The following is a 19,302-nucleotide window of genomic DNA, read 5'->3' as shown; positions in this document are numbered from 1 at the left end:
AATGTGGAGTCACCTTTTCACCATTCTAGGGCTATAATTATACTCTCTGTCATCCTCCCCACCACCACACCCACCCCATACCCCATTCTTCAATCCAAGACTAAGTGCATCCCAATTCCTAGTCAAAAACTGACATTCCAGTTACTGAGAACCACAAAGCCTTGTTTATAAGAATCAGATGGGACTAACTGAAAATTTCAAAGTGCCAAATATTTACAGCTGAAATATACAAACTAAATTCGTTATTCTGTTTCTGGTGTTGGTGTATCAACAATAATGTGACACCAGGAGGAGAACAATCAGATATCTTCTGTTTGCTGTTATAAATGCATTTCATTTCCCTTTGCCAAGTTCTGAACTGAGCATGCTCTGTACTTCTCCTGGTAGTAGAATATTTATTACTACAGGCAGTACATATAAAATTAGAAACACTTGGTAGCAATAAGAGTAATGATATTTTGTACAGCTCTGGTTGACTGACAGTTAATTTATTTAAGTCATAGCTCAAAAGACACAACATCCCTCACCATAGATTTGCTGATTTTGTGTAGGTGCTAGCTGAAATAGAAGACAATCCAGTTGACTCAAGTTCAAATCCCACCGTGGCAGCTGTGGAATCCAAATTCAGTCAATAATTTGGAAATTAAAAACAAAACAGCTGGTGATGATGAACAAGAAACTCGTGGATTGTCATAAAAGCCCAGCTGATTCACTGAAGTCCATCAGGGGAGGAAATTTGCCATTCTTACTTGATGCAGCCTATATATGACTCTAGATCCACCAATGTAGCTGATTTTTAAATGCCCTCCAAAATGGCCAAAGCAAGCTACTCATTTCAAGGCAATTATGAAAGGGCAATAAATCCTGGCATTGCCAGTAATGCCCAGATCCAAAATATGAAAAAAATCATTTAAAATTGTTACTTTAAACCATGGAGATTTCAAGTGATGATAACAGGCTGCATTCTCAACAACATGAACTAAAGGTAGATGGACAGATTTCAAACAAAAACAGAAAATGCCAGAAAGACTCAGCAGGTAAGGCAGTGGCCATGGAAAGAGTAACAGACTAAACATTTCAGGTCAAAGACCCTTCATCAGAACAGTTTCAAATGTTAGTTTAACCCTGGGAGTTTGAATGATAAGTCATTGACCTTAAATGTTAACTGAGTTTCTCTCTCTACAGCTGACCTGCTGAGTATTTCCAACATTTCCGCTTTGTATTTTAGATTTCCAGCTCCTGCAGTATTTTGCATTCATATCAGTTTAACTACACACATTTGAATCCAAGAAAAAATCAACTGCTTTTTATGAAATTAGATTTGTTTCAATAACATACCTATAGGAAAATGGTGAAGCATTTTCTCCTTGTAGATCTTATGGTCACTTTCCAAGAAAACACAGAAGATAATGCGATCCACCTGGAAATAAAAATAATCAGTTCAACATAATTTTCAAAAGGAATTGGATAAATACTTCAGGCAGAAATTTGCAATAAAGTGGAGAAAAGGCAAGAGAGTGAAGCTAATTGAACAGTTTGTTCCAAGAGTCAGAATGGGTGTGATTTGCTGAATAGCATCATCTTCTGCTATATCAATCTAACACCAAAAAAGGGATGCAATTTGCATATGTTGCACAAATATTAGTTGCCGGATTTGTGACTAAATTATACAATCATTTTAAAAATAATATCAAACTGAATGCACTCATTTCAGGAAAGCTATCATATATTCAGGTAGGCATTGAAAAAACATCCTGTAAAATTGATTACAGTCATCAATTTGAGGCAAACAAAAATGGTATTACATGTCAGTAAAATGTTAACTCACTGTCACAAACTACACAAAAAATTTAATTGCTTTGCTGAAGTTATATTTGAGAGCACAGCAAGAAAGAACAGTCTCCAGATGTTGCAGTGTTTGATTATAGCTGAGTATCAGAACTAGGAGCAGCAGTAGGCCATTTGGCCCTATGAGCCTATTCTGCCATCAATTAGATTACAGCTGATCTTTCACCCCAACACTTTCTCTTACAATTTCATATTCCTTAATTCTCTAGGTATCAAAAAATCTATCGGTCTTAGTCTCGAACAAACTTAATGACTAGACATGCACACTCTCTGGAGCGGAGAATTCAGAAGACATAACTCATTGAATGAAGAAATTTGATTCTGGGATCAAGTGCTAACATACAATACAGCCTCTTTCCTCCCTAATAGCGCTCATAATGGTTGTTACCTGCTAATGCAACAGCAAGGAAGCTTGGGATCAAGAAGGTTCTGCCTGAGATATATAGCAAGAGCACTGTGGGGAAAAGGGTGCTGGTCTGCTACAATGGCAACTGGATTAGGCCAGGCATGGGGTGGAGGAACTGGAGGATAATGGATGGAAAGAGGTGAACATGAATGTAAATAATGAGAAATAAAAGAATTCAGGATCAACACCTTTACTTAAAACAGTGCCTTGAATGTGGAATTTGCCACCATGTTGGAGTGGTTAAGGCAATAAAAAACAAAAGTGTATTCAATTGAAAGCAGGCTAAGCACAAGAACATGTGGGTGAGTTAGAGTGGATCAGAAGAGGCTTGTAAACTGGGGCAAGGGCCAGTTTTTATGCTGCACACACTATGTAAATCTGTGCAAATCTGTGCAAATGATGAGTACCAGCCTCTCATTCCACTTCGATTTCACTCACTGGGGATTACAATCAATTAGCCAGAAGCTGCACAAAATATTGTGGATAATGTCACTGTATAAGTAATAATCCCTAAATAATCTAAATGATACAAGCAGATACTCTGGTAAGCCAATACCCCTAACATAATACATCGCTAATAAGCACTCTATTTTAAATTCTCCTAGATGAAAGATTTATCAGACACATTGCATTTTTAAAAAATTAATCCTTAAATAGATAGACATGACAAGAGATGTACCTATGTAACAACTTCCTCTGACAGTTACTGAGACAGGTGTCCACAGCAAATAATTGGTCCATATGAAAAAAATTATCAGACCACATCTTCAATTATTTTAGTGGCTTTTATAAATAATCCTTTCCAATTAAAATGAATAATAATCAGTCACAACTTTCTTGAACATGTGGAATCTGTGAGAATTACAACAGATAGAGAAATTAGTTGAGTCAAGTCCTGAAGGCATCCATTCCTCAAAACATTCATTTTTTGTTCTGAATGGCAACTCAGTTCTGTGAGCAGTGACAAATGGCAAAGTTGGAAATGAATTGAGTTTCAGCAAATAGCCAAATCAGACTATTCAGTTTTCTCAACCAGAGATACTGTGACACATTTACAATTTGTCTTCTTTGCTGCTGTCTTAAAGGGAGATACAAAATGATGCATGTTCAGAATACTGAAAGGGACATCTTCTATAGTTTACAGTTAAGGCAACTGACAAAACAGTGATAATCCTGTATTCATCAAGGCAAGGACAGGGTGGAGTAAGATGGATGTTCATTGCTTAATGATGAACGATAAAATGAAAGGCAAGGCAATGTGCATGCAAATTCAGTGAAGAACCAACTAATGCTTTAAGCCCTCAGCAATATTATTAATATTTAATATGCAACTTTGCATCCTATTTTCTATCTTAAAAGGAGTCAGTCAAGATTACATATGAAAAAGTGTTACTAGCATGAGCTCAGCTAGTTTCACGGCTGTTGCTTATGCTGTTGCTTAATGTTACTAATTAGCATGAATTCATCAAAGTGATCCTCTTCAGGAACCTAGTTCACTGCAAGGTCTCACTGTCAGTGTTTATGGCAAAAATTACTTGTCAAAGATACGCCGTAAATTCTTCATGGTTTTGCAGGAGGATAGAGGAACTGATTATCTCATTTTGAACAAAACGCCAGTCTCCCCAGTTTTAAATTATTAATTATAGAATAGTGTAAACCAAGGGTATGTGTATTGCACAGAAATATAAAATGTCTTTCTTACTTAAACCTTAATAATGTTTAATAACGAGATAGACTGTGGTAATAACAGGCCAGATTATGCTACTGACCAGTCAGTGACTCCATAGGAGCCAAAAACAGAGGGCAACGATTTAAAGTAATTGGTAGAAGGATTCAAGGAGAAGTGAAGAAAAACATTTTCTCCCAGTGTGTGATAGGGACTTGGAATTTACTGCCTGAAAGAGTGGTGGAGGCAGAAACTGTCATCTCATTTAAAAGTACCTGGGCATGTACTTGAAGACCTGCAACGTGCAGGGCTACAGTTCCAGTGCTGGAAGGTGAGATCTGATCAGAAGGATGTTTCAATGCAGAAGCAATGACCTCCAGCTCCTCTATCTTGCCCCTTGGTTTTATACTACCCATTCATTTGAAACGGACTACTGACCTTCATTAAAAAGTGAAATTTTATTTAAACTTTATTTTAATTAATATTTTCAATTAACTTCATAAGTTTAATGTATTTTAAAATAAACTTTTTAGAAGTTTAATCTTTTAAAAAATGATTTAAATGTACATCCACTGTTTTCTAAATGCCTCCAATCATCAATAGTGGAAAAGATGCCCGAAAGACCAAGCAATCAGAAGGCCTCAGTTTGCACTAACCAAGGCCTATTCACTGCTTGTGTACATGTTAAGGTCCTTCCCTCTTTATTCTATGTCTACCCTAAACATTTAACTGTGTGACTGGTCATTCTCCCGAAAGTGAAGGAGAATAGACTCATTGTTGTTGAATGATACCAGAGTTTTCCCCATTTCTGAAGGGTTGGATATCCAAGACTTGCCCTTGACTGATACAGGCCTCACAGTTGCAAAGGTAAGAACAGAAGGACATGATCAAGGGCTGAAACAGCTTAGGTGACTTATCTTCTCAGCAATGGGAGAGACATGGGAATAAGGGATTGATTCAGTAATGAGATTATTGCTGATAGTTTGAATGTTCCATTGTTAATGCTACCCAATTCTCCAACTACATTCAATATGAGTGATACCTTCCACAAATCTCTGTGACCAATGGTCTTTTGTGAAGGAACCCAAAGGTTTCTAAATGTCAGTGGTCAGATGCTGCCACCCCAGTCAGTTCCATGACACAAGATACTGGTTTGGCAGTTGCAGGGCTCCAGATGGTACAAGCAGTTCTACGAGGTTTGATCATTCAGAAGCAAGCTGATCAGCTTAAAAAGAAAGCTTCTTTATTGCCTGTTATCACCATCAAGCTGCAAGATAAGCAGGTTCCAACTAACAACTAAAAGCACATATACACTAATCATGATTACAGACATGCTTAATGAAAACAAGTGTTGGATTTATAGAAATCCATAGCAGCTGTGGAAATTTAAATTCAGATAATTAAGTAATTTGGTATTAAAAAGAAATAAGTTCATGTCAGTAACAGTGGCCATAGAGCTGCCAGGTGGCTTTCTAATAATTTTCTCAGGGGAAATCCACCACTCTTATCTGGTCTGACCCATAAATGACACCAGACCCACAGCAATGTGGTTAACTCGCAAATGACTTCTGCAATAGCCAAGCAAGCCAGCTAATTGTTTCCAACTACTAAATTTAAACATAAAAAGAATAAAACAGATTGGAGTAAAACATCTACTTTGGACAATGCAATGTCAACATTGATTCCTGACAACCTTGCAAAGTCCTCCTTATGACTGATGCCTAAATTGGGGAAAGTGTCCCACAGGCAAATCAAACAGAGTAATGTGGCCGTACTCACAGATTCATACCTTTCGGCCAATATCCAAACACCTCCATCACAATCCCTCGTACCACCTGTATCACCATGAAGAGAGACTCACCAAAGATGATGGCGCAGTGGTAGCAGCATGGTTGAGAAGGAGCAGACAAAATGTCCCTCAGGATTGCCTTCAGATATCAGGAAGTCTTATGGCATCAGATCAATCATACTCAAGGATATTTCCTACTGATTTCCACATACACCCTGCCGCAGCTGAAGACTCAATAATCCCCCCACTGATCAATACACAGAAGAAGCATTTAGTATAATGAAGAGGAAGTACTCTGAAGGTGGTCTTGAATGCTCATCACCAGGAGAGGCTCGCTAGCATCATTACTGAACAAGCTGGCCAAATCCAGATACAGGGATAAAGCCCTGTCCTTACAATGAGAACGCCCTCCATTGTGCTGTGTGGCACCACTATTGTGTTATGTGACACCGCTGCAGTGTGAAATAGAGATCGAGAACAGATGGGGCAGCTCAGAAATGGGCATCCATAAGGTGGTGGCATGAGAGATTCTGCAGATGCTGGAGTCTGGAGCAACATACACAAAATGCTGGAGGAACTCAGCAGGCCTGGCACCATCTATGGAGAGAAATAAACAGTTGATGTTTCGCGTCAACATTCCCGATGAAGGGTCCCGACCCGAAATGTCGATTGTTTATTTCTCTCCATCCATGAGGTGGTGTAGGCTATCAGCACCATTCATGCCAATTAGTGCCATGCATTGAGTTTCTCCAACAAAAGTTTGTCTAAACATTCACTCCTGATATTCAATGGTATTAGAAGCTGACTGCCCCTATAAGATAAGGGAAGATAACATATCTTTATTTGTCACATGTACATCAAAACACACAGTGAAATGCATCATTTTGCATAGAGTGTTCTGGGGGGGGGGGCAGCCCGCAGGTGTCGCCACGCTTCCGGTGCCAACATAGCATGTCCACATCTTCCTAGCCCATACGTCTTTGGAATGTGGGAGGAAAGTGGAGCACCCGGAGGAAACCCACGCAGACACGGGGAGAACATACAAACTCCTTACAGACGGTGGCGGGAATTGAACCTGGGTCGCTGGTGCTGGAATAGCATTACGCTAACTGCTACACTACCATGCCTGCAAATCATCAACATCCTCAGGATTACCTTTAGTTAGAAGCTTAAATGGACCTGCCATTTTAATATTAATGGCTACAAGAGCCTGGGTGTCCTGTTGCAAGAGACTTGTCTGTCTCACCAAAACCTTTTCATTTTTTGCAGTTCACAGGTTGGGAGTGTGATAGAATATTCTCCTCATGCTTTGATGAATGCAGCTCTAACACTCCAGAATTTCAACATTATCCCAGGGAGAAACAATGTACTTGACTGATATCTGTACACCACCCTAAACATCCACTCCCTCTGCGACCTCTGCATCAAAACTGCAGCAAGTACGATCTACAAAATCATTCCCATTACTCCCCAAGACTGCCTAAAGAGCACTTCCCAAACTTTCAGCCACTATTACAACAAAATAGAAGGGAAGCAGGTGCATTAGAATGGCTCCATCTGCAAGCTCTCTTCCAAATCGCACACCATCCTGACTGGGAAATACATTACCACTCCATCATCAATGGATCTAAATCCTGGAACTCCCTGTACCCAATAGGATTGTCGAATTACTTTCACAAGAAAGACTGCACAGTTCAAGGGGCAGCTCCCCAACATTCTCTCAAAGGAAATTAAGAATTGGCAATAAATATTAGCCTGCCAAGGGATGCCCGAATTTCATAAATCAATAAAGACAAACCTCGTAGGTCAGAGTGGTTGCAACTGAGCCAGTTTACACTTACTAACTCAGCACACAGCAATGTTGTCTTTATTAATTACACTGCGCGACTATCTTCATTATAAAAATCTATTTGCTCTTTTCCTGCTTCCTAGGTTACTTCAGTATAACAAAATTACTGAACTACTATGTTATAATAAGAAACTATACAAGGCTACTTTAGAAGTCTAATAGCATCACCTTGATTTAAAACTAAATTTCTTTACCACTGAAGATGGCTTGCCTTATGAACCTCCAACTAATTAATTTATTTGCAAAGTCCATCTGCAATGCTTCTGGGCCTGAATTTGCAACAGTACTGTTAGATAAACTGGTTCCACTATAAGAACCCTGTAGCTGTTTCCAAATGTTTTTATATGTTTTTTATGGATGAAATTGCACCTGAAGTAAAAAAAAATCTGTTGCAATTTATGCAACACTAACTCGGCTCTTAAGGTAATGCTATCAACTTAATGAAACTCTGTGGACCTTCCATTTGGTTTCACTGGATTAAGAGACATTACAATAAAATTGATCTGCACCCAACTATCTGTGCCAGAACAAGGTTATATATCATGAGTATTAAACAGTTCCCATTGATTCTAATGGGGGGTTGATTGCTAATTGCAGTATTTCCATTAAATTTCAGGATTAGCAACAAACATTTCTGCTTTAAGAAACATTTTACACAAACACTAAAAGCATAAAGCAGATGTAGTTCAGACATTAATGGATTAAGATGAAAATGGATTAAGACACAGCATAAGTCAAAGTTGTATATTTATACACAAATTGAAAATAATTTAAGATTGTACTTATAGTTATGAATCATGATTTTATCCCAGACCAATTAAAAACCACAGACTCCCTAAATGATGTTATCAGCTCTATGATGAATGTCAGTATTTCACGTCAAACAAGCAATGGTGTGCCATATGTTCCATCCAAGGAATTATCAGCTGGAACAATCTACTTAATTTCTTTTTGGTGAGCGAAGGGGAGTTATGGAAAAAAAATAACTAAGGACATGACATCTCTTATGAAAATAAACACGGAATTATACTTCATGCTTCCTGTCTCTAAAACTCTCAGTGACTTTGTGGGTTAAGCATGTCCAATTCCAGAAAGTAAGTTAGAAAATCTCTTGCAAGTACGTGTGTAGTGAAGAGGTGTAGAGTTCACGAGTTGCGTCATTTTTCTATTGTGGCTAGGAGATAATTACAACCCAGGTGCAAGGCAACAGAAATCAGGCTTGGTGTCAACAAGGACACTCTTGGGTTATCATAACTAATACAAGATATAACATATCCCAGCAATGATTACAATTTTGAGCAGCTTATATTTTCAACTTCTGATTCTGTATGACATTTCTAACACATACCCTGAATATTTTTACTTGCCTTTTGTACATACACAACTGCAGCATAGAAAAATCTTTCAGTGTCTTTTCAGAATCAGATTTATTATCACTGACTTATTTGATGTGAAATTTGCTGTTTTGCAGCAGCAGAACAGTGCAAAGATGTAAATTTACTATTACAAAAATAAATAGCGTGAATAAAAAAGGAACAACAAGGTAGTGTTCATGGACTGTTCAGAAATCTGATGGCAGAGGGGAAGAAGCTGTTTCTGAATCATTGAGTGTGGGCCTTCAGGCTCCTGTACCTCCTCCCCAATGGTAGTAACGAGAAGAGGGCACATCCCGGATGGTGTGGGTCTTTAGTGATAGATGCCGCTTTCTTGAGGCACCGCCTTTTATGCAGAATGCAAGTGAATTTTATCTAAACCCAAATCATGTTTTTGTCCACAGCTTATTGAGTTTTCTAAATCTGTTCTATATCCTGTGTATAAGTGAAGTAAAACGTTGATGTCACTGCCGCAGAATTTATTTACTTTTAATTTACACAGCAGATCTTAACATGACAGTCAGAGTCTGCTTCTGTGTTGAGTCCAAATGGCAAGCCTTCTCTCAAGTAGGTTCTCTTTAAGATGCTTTCTTACTTTTCACTCTCACCACTCCCCAACTAGCACTGCCTTTCCATCAGCTGTCAATATTATTTGCCCCCCTCCAATTATTTATCTGTCCCCATTCCCTCTCAATGTCATTCCCATAGAGAGACCCAATCATTTTGCCAATACCACCCCCAGCCCACCAGTCAAATATTTGATTGCACCATTTTCCTCCCTAACTCTCCACTTGATGACTTCCCTGACCCTCAGAATTTGGGTGTAGCCTTCAAAGTACTTCCTGCTACCCCTAAACCCCTAGTGATGGCCCACTGTGGTCTGACTCACCCCTTTTTCACTACTGCTCAACTCTTCCAACCCTACCACCTGCAAGACTGAGTGAAAGGCAGAAAGATCTTTGTAAATTTGGTCGAGTACAGTCTCTCTGTGTCTTGCTGTCTATACTGATAGAACATTGCAGCAGCTGGGTTGCACACAAAAGCCCTTTCTCTTCCAACCCCATGATGCCCCTATGCTTTTTGAGGGGCAGGAGAATTTCCAGACTTTCTGTTTTTAATAACAGTATGTCTTGTCAACATCATGGGTAGAATGCGTTTGTTGCACAAGCTTAAATGAAAAAGAAAAACAAAAGCAATCAGCTCCTGTAAATGAAAGAGAAATATTTCAATGGCTTGGGCTTCATGCTAATATAACAGTGAGGCTAAGAACACTCAGCATTATTAAGAAATAAATGGAAAAGCAACATCTAGGATACATATAGAGTCAGAAATCTAGAAGAGTCGTCTACCCTGTTCCTCCACAGGCTGCAGTATATTACTGATAGCAGTGAAAAAAGCTGGCGGGGTTGAGGTTGGGGTGCTTAACCACCAACCACACTAAAGGAAGGGTTGGTGAATTCAGGATTAAGTGAACTTTTCAAAGAATAACAAATCATAATCACTGTGAACAAATTCACTAAAAATTTTATTTAACAAGTGTGGACATATGTTCTTTCATAATTTTGTTTGTGTTGGAGATTTTTAAAACTATACTTTGTATAAATAATAGTGTAACATCTACACAATGGATACTTCTGGAATTTCGTTTTTATTGGCTTCAACTGCACCAATTTTCAGGTGCAGGTTCTAAGCACTCCTGTTTTTATAAGTGGATTTAGCACATACAACAGAAGATAGATTTCTAACCCTGCATGTTGCAAATCTTTAATTTGATTGGTTACATTGCCTCACTATTGAGGAACACAACAGGTGCCCTGTGGAAGCTGTAGTACTGGATGAGAGCTGATCTATATTCTACAGAACTCTGTGGATAGCTTTCAGTGAGGTGAAAAGTGAGCACCATTCCTTCACCACAGGCTGAAAAATCTGGTCGATACATAAACCAGCCAATAACCTGTAACTTTGCACAAGGTGTCCTGAGACGAAATGCTGGTGAGGTTTGAGGAGTCAGAATAATTCAGAGCTGCACTTATGACAATACATTCTGTCCAAATTTCTTAAACAAACACTTACGGTGAGGCAGGAACTGAGACTTGGGATTGGGTAGGTGAGTGGAACTGAGTCCAAAGATCTGATCTACTACAATCTTTCTGAATAGCAGGGTACGTCAAGGGATTGTGTGACCTAGTCCTGCACCTTTGCCTTATGCTTTGAAGAAGAAAGAGGAATTTTTTTAAAATCTTGATCTCAGCTAGCACTTCATGACTGGGAAATAATAGCTATTTGAGTCATTATTGTAATGATATTGAACTTAAACTGTTAGTTTGTCTCGAATATATGGATTTTAAAATTCATTCTAATACCACCTTGTGTGTTTTTGCTTGTTATTTACCTCCATTAAGATAGCACCAACTGATTGATCTTTCCAATGGGCCAACATAATGAGTTGTACTATCTCACCATGTTTCATAATGCTTGCTACTAAAATTAGAATTTGTATTGTAAATCAAAGTAATAATAAATGTAAACAAAGCTAACATGGTCCAATGAAATATTTGTTTAATAAAGTTTTGTGGTCACTTTTTGGTCAGTTTCAGTTCTGCCACACTAAGCTAAGCTTTCTTCCGAGAAGTTTTGCCTTTGGTGCAAACTGCATGCCAACAGAATGCTGTGCTGCACAGCTATTACAGTAGAATACAAATCAGAATAAATCACTGGACTCTGCTCAGATCGCACTTTGATAACTGAATGCAGAGACATAAGGAAAAAAATTCAAGCTCTGGAGGGAATGCAAAGGAGGGTCACTTGGCTGACCTTTAGTATCCAAGATCTAAATTGTAAGGAAAATGTGGATAAATAAGGTCATGAGTCACAGGATCATACAGCAGGGAAACAGGCTCTTTGGCCTATCAAGTTTGTACTGACCATAAAGAACCCATCAACACCAATCCTCTTTTTATTCTCCCCATATTCCCAACAACTCTCCCTAATTTCTACCACACCAATACACACAAGGCAATTTACAGTGGCTGATTAACCTACCAACTTGCATGCCTTTTGGATGTGGGAGGAAACCAGAGTTCCCAGATGGAAGCCACACGATCACAGGGAGAACTGCACAAAACTCCACACAGGCAACACCTAAGGTCAGGATTGAACACAGGTCTCCACTAGCTGCACCATTGTGTGGCCTGGAGGTCTTTTCACTCTGAACAGGAAATAGTCAAGAGCTGAGATAGAACTATTGAAGATAGTTAAAGAAAGACTTGCACTTACTCATCTTCTTTCACAATCTCAGGACATTACCAAAACATTTTACAACCAATGATTTTTGAAGAGCAGCCACTGCTTTAACAGGAAATGCATCGGCCAACTTTGTGCACAGCCAGCCACAAATAAATGTGATAAAATAAATGTGATATTCTGAAATTAGTATAAAAATTGGCCCCAGATTAAGTCAATGAAAAAGGAATAGCTAGGCATTACATTGTTAATCAATGTAGTAAGCACATTTGAGTTTAAACTATTGCAACATAAATTGAGAATCAATGTCAGGAATTTTTTATTTGTAAGAAAATTGATTTAATGTTAGGAATGGAGAAATGGAATCCAAACAAAAACCTTTGGATGTTTTAAGAGACAAATTAATGCGAAAACGGGAAAAGTCAGGATCTTTCAGCAGGGATTAATTTAAATGAGCCACATCACTTTCCTTATTGGTAATTTTCTTGTGATCTTGTATGGGTGCTATTAATTAGATCACAGCCATTAATAAATCTGCTTGATGTCATACTCATACTTCACTAACCTGGAAGAACATTGTGACTGCAACTGTGAAAAATTTCATTGTTTATTTTGCCAGCAAAACTTAAATATATTTCCCTGGGTGTCACCTTTGTTTGATTATTGCTTTGTGAGTTGTCTTGTGCTGTTGTTGATTGTTCCTGTTCTGAGTGATTTACACATATAGTAAGTTTTGAAAATAAAATAATTATCCAGGTGAAAATAAGTTGATAATAACATTAAGGGAATGCCAATAATTCTTTAAGCCTTTGACAATTGAGTGAACAAAGTTTTAAATGTTCTGTTACCGATTCTGTTCTTCTCCACAGAAGTTCAGACACTAGTTTTCATGAACCTCTCCTGAAGGATGGTTAATTAGTGCCGTTAAAAGTCCTTCAGTCACGGGCCTGCTGCTGCAAAAATCAGCAGTGCCTTAGACCCAAGATGGCTTGCTGAACACACCTCTCTGCCATGCAATGGAAAATCCACACATCCAGGACTGGGACTGGTGCTGGGGTATTGGAGGGAATCAAGGAGATAGTGATCAGGGGTGTGATTGGAGCTGATGGAGGTGAGGATGGACAGAGCCTTTGGAAAGGATATGCCTGGAGATTGAGGCCATGTAGCCTGGGGATGATGGCTAGAGATCGGTGGCTGAGTCCAAGACTGGGGTCTGGTGAGAGAGGAGACAGAGTTAGGAAGTTGCAGGGGTTGTCGGGGTGGTATAGTGTCAGCACAGTGGAAAGATGGTTGCGAATTCCAAGCAGAGCATGCTATTTACTAACATTAAAGGAATGCCATTTGGTCATGTTTCTAGTGCTGGGGAGTGGTCTGCACCAGAAAATCCTCCCTAAATTTTCTATTGCTACAGAAGGAGCAACGCTATGAAAACATAGCTGTTTCAGCAGAGTCATAGAAACAGAGTTATACAGCACAGAAACAGACCTTTCAGCACACCATGTCCATGCTAACCATTAAGTACCTAACTACACTAATCTCATTTACCAGCACTTGGTCCATACTCTTCTATGCCTTGGCAATTTCAAGTGCCTGCCCAGATATTTCTTAAATTCTGTGATATTACCTGCCTTCACTAGCCAATCAGGTCATCTGTTCCAGATTACAACCACCTTCTGGGTGAAAAAATTTCTTCCTCTTACCTCTTGCTCTAAACCAATGGCCTCCAGTTTTAAATACCTCTGCTATGGGGGAAAGTTTCCTCCTATCTATCCTATCCTTGCCCCTCATAATTTTGTTTGCCTCAACCAGATCCCTATTCAACCTCCTGCGCACCAAGGAAAACAAATCCAGTCTTTCAAGACTCTCCTCATAAATGAATCGCTCCATCCCACGGAACATCTTGATGAATCTCCTCTGGATCCTCTTCAGTGCATTTGCAATGGGTGCTGCTTGGGACAATGGGACCTGATTTCTCAGGCAATGTTGTTGTATCAGGAATAATGTCAGCCTATGTAGGACTGATTAAACTGCATCTGGTGAAATTAGAAGTGGTTATACCTGTTCAAAATTCCAGAATGGTGTGACTGATCACAGAAATGGCCACATTTGCATTTTCTTCTGGGAATAATAAACTTTTAAACATGTGGTACCCAAACAACCCTACTCTTGTGAATTTCTAGGCCAATGTTTCTACGAAAGATGCCTCCCTCTGCTACATTTAGAAAAACAAAACACACATCATGTAGCCACCTCACTATACTCTGCTTGCACATAGAACCGTAAATTGTCTAATGTTCTTCTTCAACTCTCTATCCCAATCCCATTTATTGGCCTTCTGTACTCATCCAGTTAAGCTTCTTACGTTATTGAATAAAAGCAATACAACTTCTCACTGTGTACCTTCCAACTATTAATGTCAACTCCAGACAATTTTCCCCCTTTTTGTATATCAGGAACTGCTCGTGGTTGAAATGGGTTGGAAACGAATCAGGCTGCTGCTTGTAGAACCTACATTGTGCCAGAAAGAACACACCTTCCACAATGATGTTGTAATTTTTGCAAATCATTATAAAATACTGCAATGTGTTCCTCCACTGGTTTTTAAAAAAATGAAAAACAGGGTTGAGAGTTTCTTTTTCCTGACAGTCAATCTTTTGGTACGACTCTATATAACATTCTGCTCAGCCAGCTGTCAACATAGTTAAAACAAATAATGTTATCAGTTGGAATTAAAACAGTGCATAATTCAATATAGCTGGCAGAGAATTTGGTTCACAAGTAAATTATTGAAATGTGGAAGAGTTTTAACAGAATAAAGCCCCTATTAATCTTTCAACAGGCCCATGCTAAATGAATAAATGAAAATACAATGTAAATCTTGGAAACTGCTTTGAGACACTAGAACCCATGCTCAGAGACCTTGTTAAAAAAAATTATTCCAGCAGAAACACAGAAACATTGGAAAAAAAGAGCAGAAGTGGGCTATTCAGGCCTTTGAACCTGTGCTACCATTCAATACACTCATGGCTGATCCCTTATCTCAATACCATATCCCCACTCTATCCCCATAGCCTGATGCCAATTGTGTCTAGAAATCTAATCATCTCCTCTTTAAATATAATCAGAAACTTGGCTTCCATAATGTTCTGTGGTAGAGAATTCTATTGGTTCACCGCCCCTCTGAATGAAGAAATCTCTCCTCAGCTCAGTCCTAAATGTTTACCCCATATCCTAAGATTGTGACCCCTGGTTCCAGAATCCTCAGGCAGGAGAAACATTCTGCCCATTACTTTCAGCATGTTGAACCCAATTAAAATATGCTGCAGTGAGATCTCATCTTATTCTTCTGAACTCCTGTGAATTCAGGCCTAGTCAACCAAATCTCTCCTCACATGTACCTCTAGTGTCAATCTGGTGAACCTTTTCTGTGATCCCTCTAAGGCACACACATTCTTGCTTAGATAAGGAGACCAAAACTGCACATAATAGTCCAGATGCTGCCTCACCTAGGCCCTATATAATGGGTTGTAAGACAGCCTTACTCAAAACATCTTGCAATGAAAACCAACATACAATTTGCCTTCTTAATTGCTTGTTTCATCCTCATGTTTGCTTTCAGTTTCGATATGCAAAGAGACACCCGTCTCTTTGCACATCAACACTTCCGAACATAACATGATTTCAACAATACTCTGCCTTTCTGTTATCCTATCAATAGATGAAAGTGGAGTGTGCAAGTGTGATCAACTTGTAAAGAAGGAATTGCAAATAAAATACCAATCTGAGTCAAAATAGGCAGATTCTATGTAGGATAAGATCTTTATTAGTCACATGTACATCGAAACACACAGTGAAATACATCTTTTGTGTAGTGATTTTTTTTGGGAGGGGGACAGCCCACAGGTGTCGCCACGCTTCCGGCGCCAACGTAGCATGCCCATAACTTCCTAACCTGTACATCTTTGGAACGTGGGAGGAAACCGGAGCACCCAGAGGAAACCCACACAGGCACAGGGAAAACATACAAACTCCTTACAGACAATGGCTGGATTTGAACCCGGGTTGCTGGCGCTGTAAAGCATTATGCTAACCACCATGCTACCATGTTTTGATCTGACCAGGCTTATTCCGTAGCACTGTTGAATGCAGCATGGAAGTACGAAATATGATGGAACACAGCTGCTGGCACATATAGACTCAACATTGAGAGGGATGTTTGGAGCTCAGTTATGCAGAGCTGAGGGGCAGGGTGCACCCTACTCAGGCCCATAGCTGGCATATGTAGTAAGGCATCATTCATTTGAATGGGGTTATTGACCTGGATGGTGAAGGGAATTGTTCCTTTATATTTTAGTTCCTTTATATTAAAATTTTCACTAATTTACATAAATTTTAAGAGTTCTTAAATACATTTAATTTTATACGTTCATTTTTAAAAATTATTTAAATCAGCACCAAGGCTTCACGTTTGATTTGACTGTTGGGATCACAAAAGGTAAGTGTGGTTGTGAGAAATCACACAGGCAATGAACATGAGGGTTGGGCCAGCTCTAGGGTGGTCTGGCCTCTAATATCAATTTCAACAGATGGATGAAATCCAGTTTACACACTGCTTCAGCCTATCCCATCTACAAGTGAATCCTATGTTTGTATGTAACTACAGGAGTGGATTCTCCTCATCATGAGATGTAACTACGTGTTCTTCAACCTGCTGGTTATAGGGATGAACACTGAAAGGCGAGGAGGGAGCCAGTATGTCCAATCAACTGACGTAATGTATCGTGGCACTTCCCTCTGGCCTCTGCAGTCCTAATTTGCATCTCTCTTTGGCATCTTCACCTGTCAAGATCTTTAAGCTCTGTAATTTTCTCCATGAACATCATGCCACTCCATATCTATTTCCTCTTTTCAGGTGCTCCTTAAAACCTGCTTCTGTAAATCAGTCTTCGGTCAACTCTTTTATTGGACCAGATCCCCTGGACCTGGCTTGCTACCTGATGGCCTCACCCTCCTGAGCCAAAGGCAGAAGGCCAATTTAAGTGACCCTCCACACCTCAGAGACAGGTGGCAAGGTCTCAGCATTGACCAGGCCTCTGGCAGCATATCGCTGAAGCCCTGTCCCTGAAATTGACAGATGGTAAAGAAGGGAATGGGGCTTTATCTTGTGCAAAGTCGCTAATTGATTTTAACAGTATTTAAATATCTCTGACATTCACAATGATGTAAATGATTAAAACATTTATTTAACAACATTTTAAAACACAATATTAAAAAAAATCATTAAAACACTTCGGAAGAATTAAAAATATTAAATTAAAGCAAATTATATTTAAAATTACTTAATTCCCTTATTGTTTCCTAATCCAGTACGTGTGAATTCCCATTAAAGAATGGTGCCCCCACTCCTATTTCAAGTCTGACGTGGCATAGAATGAGAGGGGCAATTCTCCAGCATAACTCTGGAGAATCCCAGCAAGACTGGGCCCTGTTACAGGAATCCAAGGTTGGAGCATTGTGGCAGTTGCTGTGCCATCTGTCACTCATAAAATCTCAGATTTATGATGGGGCTGAGTCAACCCTGGATTTACATCTGCTGGAATGGCTGAACGCCAGTCACAGCCAGGAAGATTTCCCTTTGAGGTTCAGTGTCATGCTTAGTTTAATAATTACTCCAGTGAAGTGATTTGGGTCACTTTACCACATTAAAGATACTTAAAAAAATAAAAGCTACTGTTGCTGTTGTTGAACTACTTCTATTGATGTAGATAGTCAGGAAATATGTCACACATGCAGAACTCCAAATTGAACTTTAAAAGTGACCAAATCAAAATCCAAATGTAACAACCATGGAGAAATCATCATCATCTAACCTTTGTTGAACTATACTGAGGCCCAATCTTGAGTTATTCCAAATCTTTTTTTTATTTACGCTATATCAATGAATTGTTAAACTGAGTTTTAGAACCTTACTCTTTTTCCTCACAACCATAGATATGCTTGAACTTCGATGAAAATGATACAAACCCTTTCTTGCTGCATTGCTTCCAGTCTTACAATAACCTTTGGATGAAAATGTGAGTTAACGTTTGGGCAAGAACTCTCTTATAGATTTGTAGTCTCTGGACTCTCAATTTGAATCTACTCAAAGTTTAAACTGCAGAATTAATCACTGAGTTCAAAGAATCTTTGTATTAGACTGAGTCTGCCACAGCTCTTCCCTCTTGAGACTTGTTATTGGTCATAACTGACAAGAGACCTTCATGACTTTTGTCTTGTTTTCCTGAGTTCAGATTTTAACAGGCCTCAGGGGCAAAAAGACTAACTAAGATTAGTGTCTTAGCTGTTCAAAATCACTGAACCAATTGGCAAAGAGCTGACTGAAATTCAAAACATTTTATCAAGCTAGTGGATGGCTTGCAAGAAAGCTGCTGTGAATCTGCAGCTGTGATACAAACAAAAATCTGAATGGTGGAATGGTGGAATGGGGCGGCACGGTAGTGTAGCGGTTAGCGCGACGCTATTACAGCGCCATCGATCGGGGTTCGATTCCCGTCACCGTCTGTAAGGAGTTTGTACGTTCTCCCGTGTCTGCATGGGTTTCCTCCGGGTGCTCATTTTCCTCCCACATTCTAAAGACATACGGGTAGGTTAATATGGGTTTAAAATGGGTGGCGCAGACTCATTAGGCCAGAAGGGTCTGTTACCACGCTGTAAATAAAAAAATTAAATAAAAATTGAAATAAAAAAAGGTATTTTGTGTTTTTGTTTTGGGCAACAATATATCTTTGTACTACACTTAGATGAGACTAGTAGAAATGAAAATTGCTTTAAAAAAAATACCATGTAAATAAAGCACTTGACATTGCAGAGCAAGGAAACATTAAAGCTCAAAGACCCATTTGTGCTGCAGAGGAAACCCAGACCAGAGGGTAGACAAACATAATCCCTTAAAAGGTAATAAAGAAATTAAATCAACAGAACCATCATGTAAATCTCTCATCTGCAAAATTTCTCAACTATTCAGGTAACCACTGTCATGTTTAAAACCCAGATACATAATCGGATAAAGGTTGGATAATAAGCTTTCAAGAAATTAAACATAGATCACTGGTGCTTAATTTAATCACC

At 39.1% G+C, this 19,302-nt stretch overlaps 1 protein-coding gene across 1 annotated transcript in view; it reads right to left on the bottom strand.

Moving 5' to 3' along the window:
- The window catches only part of LOC127567988 (ADP-ribose glycohydrolase MACROD2-like), an 874,651-nt gene that overhangs the window by 77,527 nt on the left and 777,822 nt on the right, over positions 1–19,302 (bottom strand). Inside the window, exon 11 of the mRNA XM_052011231.1 lies at positions 1,339–1,420. Coding sequence (XP_051867191.1) covers positions 1,339–1,420 — 82 coding nt within the window. The remainder of the gene's footprint in view (positions 1–1,338; positions 1,421–19,302) is intronic.

The sequence above is a fragment of the Pristis pectinata genome, chromosome 3, assembly GCF_009764475.1.
Source record: "Pristis pectinata isolate sPriPec2 chromosome 3, sPriPec2.1.pri, whole genome shotgun sequence".
NCBI lineage: Eukaryota > Metazoa > Chordata > Chondrichthyes > Rhinopristiformes > Pristidae > Pristis > Pristis pectinata.
Note: the sequence above shows the minus strand (reverse complement) of the source record. Positions and strands in the feature narration are given on the sequence as shown.